The 20,624-nt window shown below is 45.5% G+C and overlaps 1 protein-coding gene across 4 annotated transcripts in view; it reads right to left on the bottom strand.

Annotated features, from left to right (window-relative positions):
* Mp (collagen XV/XVIII-type protein multiplexin) overlaps positions 1–20,624 on the bottom strand; it is a 731,849-nt gene that overhangs the window by 365,818 nt on the left and 345,407 nt on the right. For all 4 annotated transcript variants that reach the window (XM_075880876.1, XM_075880875.1, XM_075880877.1 and 1 more), the window contains one exon: positions 9,531–9,629. In XM_075880876.1, coding sequence (XP_075736991.1) covers positions 9,531–9,629 — 99 coding nt within the window. The remainder of the gene's footprint in view (positions 1–9,530; positions 9,630–20,624) is intronic.

Genomic DNA, 20,624 nt, shown 5'->3' on the forward strand with positions numbered 1-20,624 from the left:
AGCTCCATATTCTAATACAGGTCTAATGAAAGTTTGGTACGCGAAAAGTTTGATGTGTGGTGTGGCATTCACAAGCCTCCTTCGCAAATAGCCAAGCTTTTTCATTGCCTTTCTTTCATTATATTCTATGTGTTCATTCCATTTTAAGTCTGATGTGAGTATGAGTCCTAATATTTGTGTTTAGTGACTTCGGATAACGCATGGCCATTGACCTGATAGGTAAACAGAAGCGGCTGTATCTTACGCGTAATTCGCATTGCTACTGTTTTTTATAAATAATTGTAATCTGCCAATTTTCACACCACGTTTGTAGCGTTGCTAGTGCAGTATTTGAAGATTCTTGATCACTGTAACTATAAATTTCCGGATATATTATACAATCGTCCGCGAAAAGATTATTTTTGCGGGCAAGTTTAGCACAATATCAATAATAAATAACAGAAAACACAACGCCCCCAAAATTGACCCTTGAGGCACACCCGATTTCACGGGGACGAAACTCGAGGTGACACCATCAATGACAACACATTGGCTCCTCATTGAAAGATGAGCAGTTATCCATGCAAGTAATTTCTCATTTTTCAGAATTGGTTTGAGCCTAATTAGTAATTTCTGGTGACTCACACGCCCGAAAGCTTTCTCGAAATCCAATAAAATAACATCTACTTGGCCATTCTTATCGATCGCTGCTGCTAGGTCATGACACATCCTAATAGGCTGGGTTACCGTAGAATACCCTTTGCGAAAGCCGTGCTGAAGGGGCGTGAGTAGTTATTTCTTTCGACAAACTTAGACAAATGTTTGAATATTATATGCTCTAGATTTTTTACACTAGTGCATAGCAAGGAGATATGCCTAAAGCAAGGAGATAGGCCTAAACGAGGATACAAGCGAATGGTCATCAGTTTTTGGTACTGGAGTGATCTTAGCGTGCTTCCAATCACTCGGAAATTCAGCACGCAGGAGAGATCATTTAAAGATCAAGCATAGGTATTTGGCATTCCATTCAGCATACCTCATCAGAAAGACGTTAGGTACAGAGTCAATGCCCGGTGATTTTTATGGATAGAGATTAGGCAGAAGCAAAAAGACACCCCTTTTAGTGATACAGACGTCACTGATAGGTGGCATGGGGTCATAGGTGATGAAATCAGGTTGACGTCATTATCACGCGTGTACACCGAACAGAAGTTATCATTCATCGCCCCTGCTATTATAGCAGGGGCGATGAACTTCACCAACTTATTGGTGAAGTCCAACTTATTTGGTGACGTCAAAAGAAAGTTTTTCAAAGCCTCGCATTGATATTTTTCTGTTGAAATTTTCAATTTGACTTCCAGTGTGTGACACATCTCTGATATATTATCTAGTCCAGACAATGATGGTCATTCTAGTTGTCGTTTTCTTGCCTTCTTTAGCTTGCGCCCTAGGTGTACGATCACTTTCGTAATCCAGGGGCTAGACTGGTTTAATACTTTGCGTTTCTGAGGAACAAAGTTTTGGATACATTTAATTACTAGGTATTTGAAAAAGCACCACAATCGCTCAACAGAACATTCACTCTCTTTAGAAAGCGTTAGGAAATCGGAATAAGAATAATCAGGAGCGTCTATTATGTCCACATCACTAGCACGCAAGAATACGGGTATAAAAACGGTCTTTTTATCAGGCATTTTAGAATAGTACAGTTGAAAGCTTAATGACACAATATTATGGTCCGAAATGCCGTCGTAAATTTCTATTACCGGACTACGGTTATATATACCGCTACTAACAAGAAACAGGTCTGAAATTGAGCTAGATTCGTTTTTAATGCGAGTGGGCGTTTTCGCAAGCTGCGTAAAGTCTTGGAACAGCAAAACATCAAGAAAAGATACAAATGCAGCAGAGATGGCATGTGGAAATTGATCCGACCAATTTATCATGCAAAAATTGAAGTCGCCACCGATTAAGACGTTGCAACTACTCGTTTTCTACTGACACAAAAACTCATTTAATTGTTCCACAAACTCATCACCACAATTGGGTGGACGGTAAAGTCCCCCAACGACATGTAGCTCATCAAATAACACGTTAACGACAACACATTCAATTCCCTTAATATTGGGTAATCGTGTCACATATAGCGATTCTCGAAACATGATAAAGACACTGCCACCACGGGAATCTCATTACTGTACACTTTGTAGCCTGGTGGCGTTATTTCATCATCACCTATGTCTCGGTTAGCCCCGATGTCTTTTTCAGGCAACCACGTCTCTTGCCAAGGCGAATGCGCGGACACAACCTGGCGAGCTTATCTGGTGTAGAAAAGACCACAGCAACATCATGCCTTGCAGCGACCTTTTTGTGTTATGAGAGAGCTTGTGCACATACGGCATCACTTGAACTTAGAGACCCGATGGATCTCCAGCAGCTCCGTCCCTTTGTGTTCCACGTTTCATCTTGTGCAGTAGTGACTCGGTGACCGTGTTTATGACCTAAGTTTATTATCAAATCCGCCAATTGACGACGGCGGGCTTCCCTTTGTCGGTCATATACATGGTAGCTGAGTCACTACTTCCGAAGATGGAACGTGCCCCGCCGTGGTGGTCTAGTGGCTAAGGTACTCGGCTGCTGACCCGTAGGTCACGGGTTTGAATCCCGGCTCCGACGGCTGCAATTTTGATGGAGGCGGAAATGTTGTAGGCCCGTGTACTCAGATGTGGGTGAACCTTAAAGAACCCCAGGTGGTCGAAATTTCCGGCGCCCTCTAGTACGGCGTTTATTATAGTCATATTGCTGCGTGCATAGCTGCATTTAGCGGCGAGATAGCAATGACAACGAAGAACGCGGATTTGCTCGAGAGGCGCAGCGCAGGCGAGTGAAGAAGACGACAATCTTAGTGGCCTTTTCTGAGAGCGTCTCTACAAGCTCCGCTCTCCGTGTTTTTGAATAAACCCCCTGTTTTTATAACCCGCGACACTGGTGCAGCTGGGTACTACCACCTCATGATCAGCACCCCTGTGAGAAGCCAGGAGTCCAGCCCTATGAGACAGCCACGCGTGGAGACGCCTGTGCACCGATCAAGCCGTCGCCTTCAAAGTATTGAACCAGAATTTGGCCTTTTAGAGGGAGCAACACTCCAGACAGCCACCCCTACTCAAGAAATGGCAAGGAGTCCTGCACAGGGGACGGTCCAGAATATGCGCATTCCTGAATCATTTCATGGCCGGCCGAACGAAGATGCGCAAGACTGCCTTGCGCAGTTTCAGCGGGTAGCTAAATTGAACTACTGGAGTCTCGATGGAAAGCTCTTCCACGTATACTTCGACCTTGAAGACGGCATAAAAACGTGGTTTATAAACCGCGAGGCAACATTGACGACCTGGGAGGAGTTCGTCGTCGGTTTCTTGACACCTTCGGTAACGCGGACCGATGCGAAAACGCACAACGCCTTCTTGAAGGACACACCCAACAGCTGCATGAAAGCGTCGCCATGTTTGCTGAGGATATGGTGCGCCTGTGCCACCGCGTGGACCCCAACATGGCCGAGGCTCAAAAGCTAAGCCATCTCATGAGGGGCGTCAAAAAGCAGATATTTGTTGGTCTTGTGTGTAATCCGCCAACAACAGTGGACGAGTTCACCAGGGAGGCCACCGCAATAGAGCATGCGCTGCAGCAACGGTACCGACAGTTTGATCGCCCGGCCACTGGCGCAGCTGCAGGCGCCGCCGCACTTATGGCAAGCGACGAGCTTTCTCTACGCCACCTGATTGGACAGATCGTGCGGGAGGAGATCGCGAAGGAGAACGCAAAATACACATTGCAGTCACAGGCACCCCTTCAGCAGGAGTCCGCGGTAGCCTCCGTCGCTGAAGTCGTTCGCCATGAACTTCGACAAGCGTTTGCCTCTCCTCAGCAATATTCCGCTCCACCGCACCGTCTAAAGTCACGTACCTACGCAAACGTTGTGCGTCGTCCATTGGCTCCAGAAATATCCTACCAGCCGAACGGATACAGCTATGCAGACGCTGTTCGTCAACCCACGCCCATGCCAGCGCCACAGTACATCGAACCGTCCCTGTGGCAGCCTGGACTCAGCAGAATTCTGTCAGGCGACCCTATATGCTGAAGACCGACATATCGCGCACTGCGGATCGCCGACCACTCTGCTACAACTGTGGAGAGCCAGGGCACATTTACCGTTTTTGCCCACATCGCCGAGCTGAATACCGCGGTAGTGCACCTACAGCTATGCGCCGACAGTTCGACGAAAGCCATGCCCCATTGACGACGACCAGGCTGGCAGGCGGGAGGGCTGTTCTACCTTCCGGACGCGCTCACTATCCCCGGCTCGCTTTGGTTCACCAAGCCGCCGTAGTTTTGCTGACGCCGTCAGAGGTCGGTCTCCCATCCTACGGCGGGGAAACTAAAAGCAGCGACCTTTGGGGAGAAGGTTGCAAGCCGTCGAATAGCCAAAAATCCCCCATTGCTGCCGAAACACGTGAGAGACGACGATGAAGACTCCACCGAGAAAACTGTGACTGCCGACCTCGCTGTGACTATTGACGGCGTCGAAGTTACGGCCTTAGTTGATAGGGGTGCAGACTTCCCCATATTGAGTGAACGATTGGCAGACAAACTCAAGAAATTCAGGATGGAATGGATGGGCCCTTATATCCGAAATGCTGGAGGCCAGATAATGACTGCCACGGGAAAATGTACAGCAAGACTCACGATTGAGAATGTGGCTTTTGTAGCCACAATTCTGGTCCTACCGGAGTGCTGCAAACCTATGATACTGGGAATGGACTTCTTAAAAGGACACGGTGCTGTGGTCAACATACGCGATGGTGTGATCACATTCGCCGCTGACAAGTCTGTGACCCATGATCCAGACGAAGAACCCAGGGTGTTACGTGTGGTCGACGACGACGTCTGCGTGCCACCTCTGCCATGTAGTCTTGTTTCCATGTGTTGCGGCGTGCACTGTAATGAAGATGCCATAGCCGAACGCATCACTGCCCTTCTTTTTCGCCAAGGCATCTCCATTGCTCGCGGCATCGTCAGATTAGTGGATGGGCGCGCAGAGGTGCAGAGGTGCTTCTGACCAACTTCACAAATGAGCGCCGGCATATCGGTAAAGGCACAGCTGTGGCGTACCTCGAAGGGCTCGACTACTCTCACGACTGTCTTCTAATGCAAGGGGAAGCCACAGCTCAATCACCTCCACATACACCACCAGTCGATATCGGTTCGAGTCTAACACCGACTGAAAGATGCCGCCTTATGGAGCTGCTCGACCAGTTCAAGGACTGCTTCTCATCGACATCACGAGTGGGTCAAACGCCTCTGACTAAGCATCGCATCATTACGGAAGACGCAACAAGACCAATTCGATAGAACCAACATCGTGTCGCTCAGAAAGAACGTGAGGTAATCCAGCAGCAAGTCAAGAAGATGCTATAGGATGATGTAATCCAACCATCAAAGAGTCCTTGGGCATCGCCAGTGGTACTCGTGAAAAAGAATGACGGCAGCTTGCGTTTCTGCATGTATTATTGTAAGCTAAACCACGTTACAAAAAAAGACGTTTATCCATTACCACGCATCAATGACTCTTTGGACAGGCTACGGCATGCACGCTACTTCTCGTCAATGGACCTTAAAAGTGGATGCCGGCAAATAGAAGTAAAAGACGGCGACCGAGATAAGACCGCCTTCGTGATGCCAGACGAGCTTTATGAATTCAAAGTCCTACAATTCGGTCTATGCTCAGCCCCAGCCACGTTTCAGAGACTAATAGATAGCGTTCTGTCCGGCCTGAAATGGAAAACAAGCCTTGTGTACTTCGACGACGTGATCGTTTTTTCGGCCACGTTTAAAGAGCAACCCCAGGTGGTCAAAATTTCCAGAGTCCTCCACTACGGCGTCTCTCATAATCATATGGTGGTTTTGGGACGTTAAACCCCACATATCAATCAAATCAATGTTTAAAGAGTATCTAAAGTGGCTACTGTCAGTCCTTCAAGCCATACGGTCCACTGGACTCACACTCGAACCGGAAAATGTCACTTCGGCTTCGAAGAACTCCAGCTCCTGGGACACGTGATCAGTCGCGAAGGTGTAAAGCCTGACCCAGATAAAACGGCAGCCGTCGCAAAGTTCGCAAGGCCTGTTAACAAGAGGGCGGTCAGGCGTTTTCTGGGTCTCTGCGCCTTGATTAATATGTGGGGTTTAACGTCCCAAAACCACTATATGATTATGAGAGACGCCGTAGTGGAGGGCTCCGGAAATTTAGACCACCTGGGGTTCTTTAACGTGCACCCAAATCTGAGCACACGGGCCTACAACATTTCCGCCTTCATCGAAAATGCAGCCGCCGAAGCCGGGATTCGAACCCGCGCCCTGCAGGTCAGCAGCCGAGTACCTTAGCCACTAGACCACCGCGGCGGGGCCGGGACTCTGCGCCTACTACCGGCAATTTATAGCAGGCTTTGCACACATCGCCTCTTCACTCACCCGCCTTAGAAGGGAGACGTCACATTTGTATGGGGTGAAGAGCAAGAAGCGTCGTTCAACGAGCTACGACAGCGTCTACAAACTCCACCTGCCCTCGCTCACTTCGACGAGAATGCACCAACTGCCATCCATACAGACGCCAGCAATGTGGGCCTAGGTGCTGTTCTTGTCGAATGCCAAGATGGTGTGGAGAGAGTGGTTGCCTACGGTAGCAGGACGTTGACACGCTCCGAGTCCAACTACTCAACAACAGAGAAGGAGTGTTTGGCTGTCGTTTCGGCAGTTGCGAAGTTCCGCCCGTACTTATAAGCCGCGCTAATCAAGTCGTAAGCGACCACCACTCGCTTTGTTGGTTGACCAACATGAAAAACCCATCAGGACGTTTAGCATGATGGAGAGCTTACGGCTCCAAGAGTACGACATGGACGTAGTTTACAAGTTCGGAAGGCAACACTTAGACACCGACTGATTGTCAAGGCCACCGATTGAATCACCGGCTGTAGAGGATGATGAATTCACAAGTTTTTTAAGAGTTGTTGATGCAGCTATCATTTCTCGGCTACAACAAGATGATCGGGAGTTCAACTCGCTTATAGAGTTCTCGATCGGACGAGCCGCCAATGCACAAAGCGTGTTTTCGAAGACCTTATCGTCATTCTGTTTACGGGATGGAATTCTGTACAAAAATAATTTTTATCAACAGGTAGAAGCTATCTGCTGGTAGTTCCTAGAGCTCTCCGCAGCAGTTTTACAAGCCTGCCATGACAAAGCCACTGCGGGCCACCTCGGTTTCACAAGAACACTGACACGCATCAGAGAAAAATATTACTGGCCAAGAATCGCAGCAGAGGTGAAACATTACGTCCGAATATGCACTGACTGTCAGCGGCGCAAGGTACCACCTGTCAAACCCGCTGGGCTATTACATCCTGTGCCCGTGCCAGAAACCCCGTCTTCACAAATCGGAATGGATCTGCTGGGCCCATTCCCAACATCGGACAGCGGCAACAAACGGGTTATAGTGGCGACGGACTACCTCACCCGATACGCGGAAACCAAGGCAATCGCGAGTGGCACTGTAGCTGCAGCGGCCCAGTTCTTCATTGAGAACATTGTCCTGAGACATGGTGCTCCATCTGTCGTCATAACAGACAAAGGTACCGCGTTTACAGCCGAGCTTTTGCGTGCACTGTGCTTACGCTCAGTGGCACAGCGCACAGGGAAACGACAGCTTACCACCCACAAACGAATGGGCTAACAGAACGACTTAACAAGACAATCGCTGACATGCTTTGCATGTACGTCGACGTGGAACACAAGAATTGGGACCGAATATTGCCGTACATCACATTCGCGTATATTACGGTGCGCCAGGAAACAACAAAAATGACGCCGTTCGCACTAATTCATGGCAGAGAAGTTTCTACAATGCTTGACGCCATGCTGCCTTACGACTGCAATGATTCAGAGACAGACGCCGCAGACTTCACTGAGCGCGCTGAGGAAGCAAGGCAGCTTGCCCGCATCAGAATAATGAACCAGCAGCAACTTGATGCCCAACGGTACAACCTTCGCCATCGATGCGTCATTTATCAACCAGGAGATAAAGTCTGGGTTTGGTTTTCTGTACGACGACGAGGCCTCTCAGAGAAACTCCTATGCCGACACTTCGGACCCTACAAGGTTTTGAGCCGTCTTAGTGACGTGACGTACGAAGTCATGCCCGACGCCTCCTTCTGTTCGAAACGTCGCCAGCATGTAGACGGTGCACGTAGTTCGCATGAAACTTTACTACTCTCAGTGATTTTAACACCCGCTGGCCGCATCTATACCTGTTGAGCATCGGGACGATGCTCACTCTGGCGGGAGGGTCTTAGTGGCCTTCTCAGAGAGCGTCTTTACAGGTTCCACTGTCCAAGTTTTTAAATACACCCCCTTTAATTTATAACCCACGACAATATGGTGGTTTTGGGACGTTAAAGCACACATGTCGACAATGGAATGTGGAACACAAAGGGACGGAGCTGCTGGGGATCCACCGGGTGCTAAACTTCAAGTGATCCCGCACGTGCACAAGCTGTCCCATAACAAAAAAGGTCGATGCAAGGCATGGTGTGGCTGTGCACTATTATGCGCCAGATCAGCTCGCCAGGTTGTGTTTGCGCATTTGCAATGGCAACAACGCGGTTGCCTGAAAAAGCATGAGAACGCCTTCGTTATATGTTCCATGGGAGTTGTATACTCAATTCCTTTATGCTGCGATAACGCGTACATTGGCATTACCGAGAGATGCCTAAATGGCCGGCTTAGGGAGCATGCGCTAAAGGTCAAGAAATATAAAGATAAGTACGCACATCTTGTTTACATATTGCCGCGTGTGGCTGTGAACCGCGATTCTCTGATACGAAGGTTCTTAGAAGAAGCTCGGATTTATCTGCAAGTGTGCTGTTGGAAGCAAATTTTATCGAAAAAAATAAGAATATCTGTGTCAGCGAGCCCTTCTCGGTATTACATCAACAGGATATATCTTTTATCGAGGCAAGGATTTAGTGATTCTAGCTGGTTTATCCGCGTTTCGCTTTCACCTTTTTTATGTGTTCCTTAATGTATGGCAGCGCTATATTCCTCACGTGCTGTTGGCTTTTCACATGCGCAGCTCTGTTTATTTTTGCCATTACGCATTCATCTGTACATATATAAGAAGGTCATATCGGAGCAATAAACAGTTGGTAGTGAGCGCTGCGTGCCGTGTGTGTTACTCGGGTGGATATGTGAGTGCTTGTGTGAGTGTTTGCGAGAGTCAAGGTTGCTCTAAATTCTTACAGTATGACAAATAACCGACTAGAACAACAAATATCATTGGGTCATAAATGATTGTTTATATTGTTGGTTTGATTGCTTGCTGAGATGCTGGCTGTTCTATGCGCTGACGACCACAAACCTAAAACGTTGTGTAGGTCACGCAGACCCCCTTTGCCTGAAAGAAGCCGTTATTTAGATATTTTCTAGTCTGCCTGCCATCTTACCTTCAGTCCCTGGGGTCCTTCTGGTCCCATTGGTCCCCTAGGTCCAGGCAGGCCATGTAATCCCACTGAGCCCGGCTTACCACGTGGACCCGGTGGGCCCTGCCAAACAAGTGCGAATGCAGTGAGAACAAAACAATTGAGAAGAAAAGGCTGAAAACTAAAATTGATAAGAGAAAACATCAGCGTAATATGTACTGCTCGTTGAAATATGAGCATTGTTTGTTTCTCAACATCTGCTACACACTAAAACCAGAGGGCTTTGTGCATTGGGAGTGCTGACGTCACTAACTGGAGGCGGAAAAAAATTCAGTTTTCCCACTCCTGGCGGTGCGCTTGAGGGGCTCGCGTGGGGAAGAACTCAAATGTCGGTTGATATCACTTCACAAAATTGACACTTGTGGACATTTAGAATACGCTGCATTTCTTGGAATAAAGAAACACAAATGGCTGATGAAACTGCAATGGTCATATGGCACTTGTGTTTGAATGCGACAATACCATGCAGCGGGAAAACCTAGTACTCAAAAGTGCACAATATATCATGACAGAAGACATTGGCCCACCAGATTATTTCTCGCTGCCACCGAATATACGTTGGTATCTCAGGGCAATCGGCCTATTTTTCCAAAAAGTTTTAAGAATTTATAACATGCTGTAGCATGTGTTTGGTGGTGAATTAATCATACCAAACCAGTGATGGGTCCTTTGGCGCCTTTGAAGTGACAACTTCAAGTACAAAATGCGCGCTTTCATATTTCCCTAAGACGTGTAGCTCCGAATAATGTGACTGTGTCCTACTGCACCTGAAACATCGCTCCATCGCAATATTCCAGGATGAGTTTCAGGAAGAATTGTATTTCTTATAGTTATCAAAACGATAGCGCAAGCACCACGTACAAAGTGACAGAAGGGACTAAAAAATATGCACAAAACCTTCTTTTTTCTCCTCAAATTGTAGCCATGAATTGTTCTGTAACCCATTAATAAGTGTGCCTATATAATAACTAAAGGTTCGTTTATATATTCTAATTTACTCTAAATTGAGCTGGCTCTTGCTTTTTTTTATTTCTCGTATAAGCAAGCTTAATATCGGGTAAATTCACCTGCAGCGTATCAGTTTAAAAATAAATAAAATTCACTTGCAGAGAACAGCTGCTTCACACTCATAAAGCTGATGTACGATTAAGTCAAGCTCTGTGTAGGCGTTAACAACTCTGCCGATTTAGGGCGCAAAATGCTATCAGGTGTGCTGTAGTTTGCCTGATTTTCTTATTATAGCTTACGTAATGATGTCTTGGTTTGAAGGGGTTAAACTCCCACAATTATCAATTTGGGCTTATGTGGGTTATCTGTAACATGGTGTTTGTAAACAGTTAAATGTAGGTGAATCTTCACGCATGTTTGAAATGAGATTTATTATGAACAGGCTATACCTATACAGTGGCTGCCCACATTATGTCGTTCGCCTGTGCAACGCCGACGTGTGTGGCGGAAGGAAGGAAAGCGCAGTTGCGCAAATATTGAGCTTCGCGTTTGCGCTCCGTCCATCGCTCTGCGACTAAGACGATGAAGCTCAAGCATAGTCCTGAAAGACGGTTTCACACACTTTAGGACTCTTGCCACCTCTTAAATGCTGTAATACATGGCACCATTAACTACCTCTTTCATACGTGCGAGGAAGCTAGACGGGATAGCTCAGCCGGGTCGTAACAATTCTAGTTCACTTCTTTTCCTCTTCACTTTTTGTGATGCGCCCTCTGTCCACCATCTTATGACAAAGATCTGCCAATGCAATCGTTCAAATAAATTGCTTTATATATAAAACAGGTTCATTTATTTATATACAAGCCAATTATAACCCAAAAGTATAAGGATATTTACCCGCGTATGCTGTTTTGTAAGGACATCAACACTAGGTATGTGCAAATGCGCTCTGTATATAAAGTACATCATATTACGCTGAAGGAAACTATGTGTACATGCGAAGCAGCGGGCGCTCACATTTACACTGGTGGTGACGTTGACGCCGGCGGTCATTGCGGCGTTACGCAGGGGAAAAATCTGGGGAGGTATAAAGCACGCAGTGATGGAGCGGTGATTTTTACTGGAACATGTCAATAGCTGCTAGTGTGCGATGAGAGACAGAAGACTGCAATTGAACATATAGACCCACAGTCCGCTTTTAGTTAACGTTCACGCTGCGAATTTTATTCTTCAACAGGGAACAGGAGAAATCTCATACCGATTTTACCTTAGCGATCAAGATCCAGTGCCTGGGGTGGCCAGTGAACGGCTGTAAAGCACAAGCAGTCAGTTTTTTTTTCTTTCTCAGGGAAGTCGCTAACAGACTCTGCCTGCGTCGGCGTTGCGAGGCGAGAGAGAGGAGATATGGCGCATGCACAATGGGGGTGTAAACGCCACGCAGAGGGATGCCTAGAGGAGAAACAGGGGAAGAGGACGTGTATGTGCAGTTGAGTGCAGACGTCACCGGATCAAGCTCGCTCATTAGCCGCTTCGCATTTGAATTGGCAGCACATGCGCGATTTTGGGATCTACATGCGGAGCAACTCGTTCTCGCCTTCCTTTCCAGCTCATCGTTTCGATGCGCACCATGCGAGGTGTCTTCCATGCCTCTTCCAGAGCGGACTAAATCACGGTGTTGCCGTCGTATCAGTTCTGACAGGAATAGCCTTAGAGTAAACCTTTGCACCACCGCCTATCTCGCTGTCACCCCTCTGCGCCTCCGGCCAATTCCCAAGCGCATTGCTGACGCGCAACAGTGGTGACGCTACTATTTATGCTTTTTTTTGATCTGAACAGGCAATCTGAATATAAAATACATGAGTTCACCGCTAGTTACCGAGTCAATTATTTCCTCGAGCAGTCTATATATTACATGATCTCAACGCTGCAGCACTTTCCAACCTTAAAGCGCGACGTAGGGCTCCAACTCACTGGAGTGCATAATCTCGGAGCCTTGCGCGTGCCACTTTCTGAACAAAGAAATAAAAAATAATATTAAATATACTGATGCATTTGTATGATGTGTTCCTCTTGGTCTTATCTGTTAATTTGGTAGTTAATATTAAAAACCTGCCTGATCTCCTACAATAGACTCCGTATTACACCAAAGGAAAACGTGTAGTTACAGCGGCAGTAGATCATTTATTGTGCATTGTTTCAGAAACAGCAATAAATTTCAAAGTCAGTTTAGGAACTGCAACCTGCTTGAAACTTCCAGCCCACAGCACAAACAGAAATCAGGAATGAAATAGCGTGCACATACGACTGTCTAAGCTACCCACTTAAAGCGCACTGTTCGAACAGAAAAAATACCCATGAAGCGAGCGCACAAAATACAGAGGACCAGTGAGAACAACTGTCACAATTCTTCCTGTGTCATGTGTCAGCAGCGCGCTCCTCACTCTTTTTGTAAACGTGGCCGTGGTAGCGGGCGAAGTGGCATTCATCTTCTCCCGATTGACGAGTTTGATAAGCGCGCGAGCTGGAGACCACGCTTTGTGAAGGTGGCGCTTCGTGGAAACGACGACCTTTAGAGTGCTCTCAACGCGAGCCTGTCACGTTATCTCGCCACTGATCGCGACAACGCGTTAAAGTTTCGAACTTCTGAGGGCTTTCAAACGGTTTATGCTGTATATGAATGCCTTGTAATAAGCTTATTAGACAACGTATGCTCTGTGGCGTAGTGTAATGTTAGCACCGCACGCTTACACAGTAAAAATTTTTACACCCAGAAGGGTGTAAATGAGCTTGTCCTGTGGACGACTCCCTAAGGGTGTTAATTCAGCACCTTCCAAAAAGGGTGCTTTTTCATGCACCCTTAGAATAGGGTGTACATGTAAAAAAACTGTAGAATGTTACAAAAACACCCTTAAGGAAGGGTGCCTTCGATGTCCATCACTTTTTTAGCACCCTCTGAGGAGGGTGCGAGAAGGGTGCACAAGGGTGTTGAGTGCCCATGGCAGGGGTGCCAGTATTCTTTTAGACTGCACTAATAGATATCGGCATGCACTGATTACACACTACTTGAAGAAAGTGGTCCTGATTATCAATGGTGCGCCACCTGTCGAGCTCCATTCATTGCGTCTGGGCAAAAATATAAACGCGTACAATCGTGTCTGAACTTGTGCTGGATCTATATATACTTCACAGTATATGCATAATGTGCGTTACAGAAAATGAAGCCTTGCTGCCGTTGCATATTGCGTTTATTTAATAGGCAAATAAAACATAAACTTTTCTTCTGCCACACAACTTTTTCACCAGATATGCGTTCACGTATACGTACACTACACATGCAACATCTCAAATGTTTATTATATTTATTCACTTTCACTTCATTAACAATTCTTTGCAACATACAATTACACTGGTTTCAGTTTAGTATACTGCTTCAAGTACATAAAGACTACAAATGAAATATATGCTAATATATCCCTATAATTCTTTCAAGTATCTACAATCCCAGTGGTTTCCAGTTTAATACTCCTTCATGTACACAATCGGTTATTAGGAATGACATACAGGCAAATATATACTTATGATTCTTTCAAATATATACAATCACTATGATTTCACTATATACGCCTTCATGTACACAATCGTTCCCAAGAAGTGATGCACACAAAAATATACATGGATAGTGTTTTCAAATGTATACAATCACAGTGGATTAAGCTTTGTATTCCTGGATGTATAACAATTGGTTATGAGATATGATGTACATGCAAACATATACGGGTTTTCGCACATATAACTTTAGCGAATACTTAAGAAACCAATACAATGATCAGAAACACAATAAGCTAAAAACGAACACAAAACTGAGTCAAAACACACAAAAAACAAAAGAGGTAATGCATAATTATGGCTAATGACACAGCTGGGTCACTTTATGCCAAATGTCCCAGCCATTTTGGCAACCATCTCAAATGTATTCAAAAAACTCGTGCTGCATTGAAAATAGTGAACTTCTGGAATATTTAGGAGAGGAAAAATATTTGGTCACGTGGCTGCCCTCTGAACTTCCTGGAATGCCGTCTAGGTGTTGTATGTGAAAAATTTTATTTTAAAAGCACCACTCCTTCTTTCCATACGAAACTCGGTCTACGTGTTACGTAACAAGAGCTTAATTTGGGAGAGTTGGTTCATCGTGGTTGTGTGCTAGTCACAGAGCGACAACTTTAGGAAGAGACAGAAAGGACAGGAAAGAGCACCGACGGTCAACTGAATTTAATGAATGTGCTACGAGCGCTTTTATATGGAGTACAAGAACCGTGTTCATGCGCGACGACACGTGTGAGCACTACAAAATAATCTTAACTGTGAAAAGAATACTCCCTCTCGGAAAGGATAAGTGAACGTGTAGTGATGCACTGATCATTGGTTTACCTGATAAAACATACTTCTACAAACGTTAAATTGGCATTAAGTAAACCTATTTTCGTGATGAATGGGGCAAGATTGACTATTCCTGTTGCTGTTTAGTACACACACTTTTGAAAGCTTGCAAGGGGTGGAAAACAACACGCTAATATCATATCTGCTGGCTATTTTTTTAGTTGTGAGACACATGATGTGGTATAACATGCAAAGGTTTTGGTCATTGTTTTTTGTTGGTCCTTTCTTTAATTTTACTTTCTGCAGGAGGGTTTTGCAAACGGGTGTGATGATTCTGTTGGGATACCCAGTATCTTTTAGTCTTTTAATCTGGTTTTTAAACCTGACCTCACCCTTGTGCTAACATGACTTCTGAAGGGTGGCCTGAGTACATGTGGTATCAATTCCTCTTTCTACTAATTTTGAATGCCCACTATGAAAAGGCCGAACATTCTTAGCACTCCTGGGCTGATAGCACCAGCCAATACCCCAACAGCATCATCACACTTGTTTGCGAAACCCTCCTGCAGAAAGTAAAGTTAAAGGAAACAGGACCAAAAGAAAAAGAGAATGACCAATCACCTTTGCATGTCACACGGTACTACGTACATAAGGTGTCTCACAATTTTAGGAAAAGAGCCAGCAGATATGACATTGTTGTTTTCCACCCCTTGCAAGCTTTCAAAAGTGCATGTACTTACAGCAACAGGAATAGTCAATCTTGCACCATTCGTCACTAGAATAGGTTTACTGAATGCCAATCTAATGTGTATAAGATGCCGCTAACATGTGGAAAAGTAAACATAGGACAAACTGGGCAATGCTTCAATGATCAAGCAAGACAGCATGCTTTAAATGTTAAGAAGGGCTATAGTAGTCTCATGGCCGGGAACCGTAAAGAATGTAAGTGTAGTCCTAGGTTTCATAAAACACGGTTTTTGAAAAAAAAGCAAGCAGAAAAATGAGAGATTTTAGAACTCTTTATCAGGAAGGCCAAAAATCGATACATCAGTACACCTTCACTTATCTTTTCCGAAAAAGAGTATTCTTTTCTCGGTTAAAATTATTTTGTCATGGTCACACATGTGTTGTTGCAGATGAGCCCTGGTCTTGTGCTCAGTATAAAAACGCTCGTAGCACCTTCAATAAAATTCAGTTGACAGCGCTCTTTACTGTCCTTGTTGCGATAAGATTTTTATTACAGAAAAAATTTCATTTTCTTACAATTCAGGTATAATGATGAGTTTTCATTGTATCACAACATGGAGCAAATTGCATCTCAATACAGACAAAAATCCCAATTTTGTGAAATTCGTGATATTTTCTCGTATATTTCAGCAGCTTGAGAGGTCTAAATATATTTTTTTCTCAAAATATACGTTCTGTGGAGTAAGTATTCACTGCTCAGATATTCATACAAAGTGCAATATTGCAATATAATATGCAAACATAACACATTTCGGCTTTATTCTTGGAAGCGAATGTGGCAAAAAATTGCACTATTATTATTGAGCTTCAAATACCTTACAGAAGCACATTTACTTAACAGGTAGACCGAATTTGCTTCAGAAAAAATAAGCGGTAGTTTTAAAACAAAATTTTCCACAAACAGAACACAGACGGCATTATGCCAGGAAGTTATAAACCAGCCACATGAACAAAACTTTTTTCTCGCTGAAATATTCTAGCAATTGACTGTTTTCAACGCAGTAAGTCAGCACTTTTTTTTTCAAATACAATTCAGATGGTCGCCAAAGTGGCTGGGACGTTTGGCATGGAATGGTGCAGCTATATTTAGGCAAAATAACTTACACAAATAACAATGTTTGTTCATCTACCATGACCACACTAGAAAAAGTTGTTCAGGCATTGTGACACTAAAATTTTCAGCGTCGTACTGCCTGAACAACTTCTTTGATAAACTCCAAACTCACGCCGAGAAAAAGCCGCTCAATCACGATGGATGTTAAAGGCCTTGCGGCCGTAGACAATGTTGAAAATAAAAAAAACAACTCATCAGTGCTGTCACTCCTCCTTCGTCATTACTGACACGGAAGATTTTTCGGTTATCCATGTGGAGGTTCAGGAGGTAGGCTTGCTCTAGGCTGGGGCCGGGGGGTAGACTACGCAGGACGTCAGCCACACCCTCTCATCCTGTAATAAGAGCAAATATGACTTCTCATAAAAGGATGTTCGTGCTGTTCTGGCAGCACCTTATATAAAGAATGTGTAGTGTGTATCCTTCGAAATGGCGTGTAATTTACATTACACTGAACTCGAAGCATACAACCCATACATTCCAATAATTTCGTATGATAAAAATAAGAGTTTTCCAGCATACAGCAAATTTCCGAAATGAGGTGAAGTGTAAGACTACAGCTCAAAAATGGCACTTACGAAAGCCTGAACTCACCTAAGAATCAAATTCCTTCTAGGGTAGTGAGCCAGTGTGAAAAACAATTCCTTAAGTACAACGTTCCGAACATGTAACATTAATGAAAATGCACAAGAAACTGACCTCTTCATGTACAAACAGTGAAGACATCTCTGCTTTCTCTTTTACATGAGAACAAGTGATCTTGGGCGTGGCACCAGCGAAGAGGTCTGAAAAAAAAAGTAAAAGATTTACTGACTTTAATCATGCCTCTAACAATCTGAAGAATTGGTACAAGTCACCAATCAGTGCAATTCTGACTGCCTCTATAAGGGCATCAAAAATGAACAATTTTCTCGTTCTTTCTACTCTCACAGGACGCTCCGTCAATGGAATTTAATCCAAATTTGACGCTGTGCTTCCTATTTGCCTGCTTTCGAGACGTAGGGCTGCGAACATGTGTTTTGTGCACCTAATCTGGCACAGAAAGTCGTCATCTATAATTCAATCATCTTAATTCATTGTAATTTGATAAAAGATGTGATAGCTCGTCTAGTTTTTAAAGAGTTGCGGGCCTGCAATAGGCACTGCCTTGCACGTATGAAAGTACTTCTTTTTTTTAAAAAGTTCAAAGCTTGCTTTCAGAAAAAGCGTCTGGCATATTTCGACAACCAAGCCTATCCTCTGATGGCAATCAGGGGCACGCTATTAGCGATTATTGACTACGGGATTTACAAACGTAACCCGTGCTTAAATACTCAGTTAAACACAATCACGCAAGTAAGAGCGCTCGAACGACACCAACGCGCGCGGACGCCGACTACGTTGCAGCAGCCATGGCTTATGCTAGAGCTACCGCACATAGCTCCAACAGTCACGTATACTCTCTCGATTCTGTTATAACGCCGAACATTATCGCAGATGAAAGCGAAGCACGAAAACAGCAAACAGAAACGAGGGAAAACAACGCACGGCGATGGCCACAACAACGCGCCTTTGGAAGTCTGCTAGAGCGTTCCCTGTTGCTGGTGGCACTTGTCCTAAATAGCTTAAAAGACCGAGGCGCACGTGCTGGGAACATCGCGGCATATCAGCACCTCCAACTATACCGTCTTTAAGCAAAAAAAAAGCCATTTCGTACAGTGCGCCTCTGCACATAATTTTTGCTTTTTCTTTCTTTTTTTGCGCTTACACCTACAGAAGCACGTTGGACATTTGAGTATTAATAGAAATGTTATTACGATGTAGCCTAAAGCACATCTTAAAACATTATCAATCACTCTATGCAGTGTAGAGACAATGTGCGATCAGCAACTAATCCCGCCCTTGTTAAGTGATCACATCCCTCACTGTATGAGTGATGCAGGCACTTACACAACATCGCGCATAGCAGTGTGAACTCGTTAAGTCACACGTTTAATCGGGCATCTGCAACAGGCCCGCGAACGCATGCTGTTGTAAATGGCTGGTAGCCTACTTCGGCAGAGCTGCTGCAGGCGCCCAGCTAGCGCTGTATGATTACTACCAACGAAAACAGTACACTCATCGTTAACAGGCCCACGTTGTCCGTGTCCGCCACTCCATGAATATTCCTTAATCCGAGCGTCACTTCGAGCACGGTGTCATGCGTGACCACCATTGAATATGCGCCTGTTCGCTAGAACACACACAGCGATCAAGACCACAAACCAACGCAACGCATTTGAAAGACGATGAGACAGATAGAGCGACGTTGAGAGAGAGAATGAGGAGGCACTGGCGGCGTCTAAAGCCCCGCGGCGGCACCGCAGCTGTCGACGCAGGTGTTCGGTGACGCAACTATTCGCTTATCTACGCCGCCGTTGTGGGAGCAACGCTGGCCGGGGTGAGCGGGGAGGGGGAGGAGCGGGAAACCCGCCAGGACGGCGCCGAAGAGCAAACGCTATGGCGCATACGGCGGACGGCCGTTCCTCGCGGAATGACTCCTTGTAAATGGCAACTCTCCTTCCAGCCAGTCGCACAGCGACGCAGGTTATTTACCAGCCTCGGGTTCTTGGAGTATTTTGACGGAATGCGATTGCAGTGGGCGAAAAATAGTGAAGCAAAACTTGCAGAAAACAAAGTGCACCATGGAATGGCCAGAAACGATAATTATTTCGTCCTCGGTGGCATTAGCGGGAGAGCATCGCTACACCTTTTTCCAGAGGAATTTCTTTTTGCATTGTCTGTGTCTGGCACTTCCGCGTATGGTGCCGCAAACACTGAATGCGTAGTCGAAGCTGAAACAAATTAATCCACAGTCGCGGATGTTTAGAAGGCTTGTCACGCACCACAAAACATGCCGAGGTTGTTATAACGAACTTTTTGCTGACCACATGATCAGCACATAATTCCATATGGTTACCCAATGAGCTAGCTAAGCACCTGTATCAAAGGCAGGGCACGTTCTTGTTAAACGTTGTTAATATAAACGATGGTTGTGCATAAGTGCAGTGACAGCTTTCCGTGGGAATTGGTCATAACCCAAGTTTTCGAGCGTAGAAGCACCTCAGCAGACCTAATCAGCTACCACAGCAAGTTCGTAAGCAACAATCAGGTACGAAAATGTGCAGCTGTTTTCCATGTACTGAATAGTTTATGTATAGTGCGTTGACAACCGCCATTCCTTAAGCCACCTCCCATATAGACTCCCAGTCTGAACAGGTGTGGGACCTTAAACAATAAAAAGCAGTGCCTCCCCCCCGCACACACACACACACACAAAATTCGAGGGCGCACGGGCTGATACACACGCATACTTATTCACAGGCGCACACACATACACGTATACACACATACGGCCACACACACACGCGACCGTAAACGCACGCATGCATGGGCGTACACATGTGCACAGGCACGCTTAACACAAGCACGGACTCGCACATACACGCGCACGCACACATGCACGGGTGTACACACAATCGCGCTTACACGCACACACACCCACCCATACTTGGGCGAACATTATTTGTGTGTATATAATCCATAGCAAACATGCAGCTTATAACCAACGCTAAGGAAAGCTTTCGTAACATGGATTGCAGTTAATTGCCATTATAGATGAAACGCGATTTGCTTCTGCTGACATTCTGCTGTATTCGGAGAGCACCTTCACACATTCTAAGTCAATTAGGCCGTCATTTAACGCAAGGTCCACATATTCGTGCAGTAGCTGCGCTGCTCGGCCGCCAATCAGAAGGTCGCGGGTTCGATGCCGGCCGTGGCAGTCGAATTAAGGCGGAGGCGAAAAGGTAGAAATCTTTGCACTGTGCGATATGAGCGCTCATTAAAGAACATCA

This window comes from Rhipicephalus microplus, chromosome X (assembly GCF_043290135.1).
Source record: "Rhipicephalus microplus isolate Deutch F79 chromosome X, USDA_Rmic, whole genome shotgun sequence".
NCBI classification, from domain to species: Eukaryota; Metazoa; Arthropoda; class Arachnida; order Ixodida; family Ixodidae; genus Rhipicephalus; species Rhipicephalus microplus.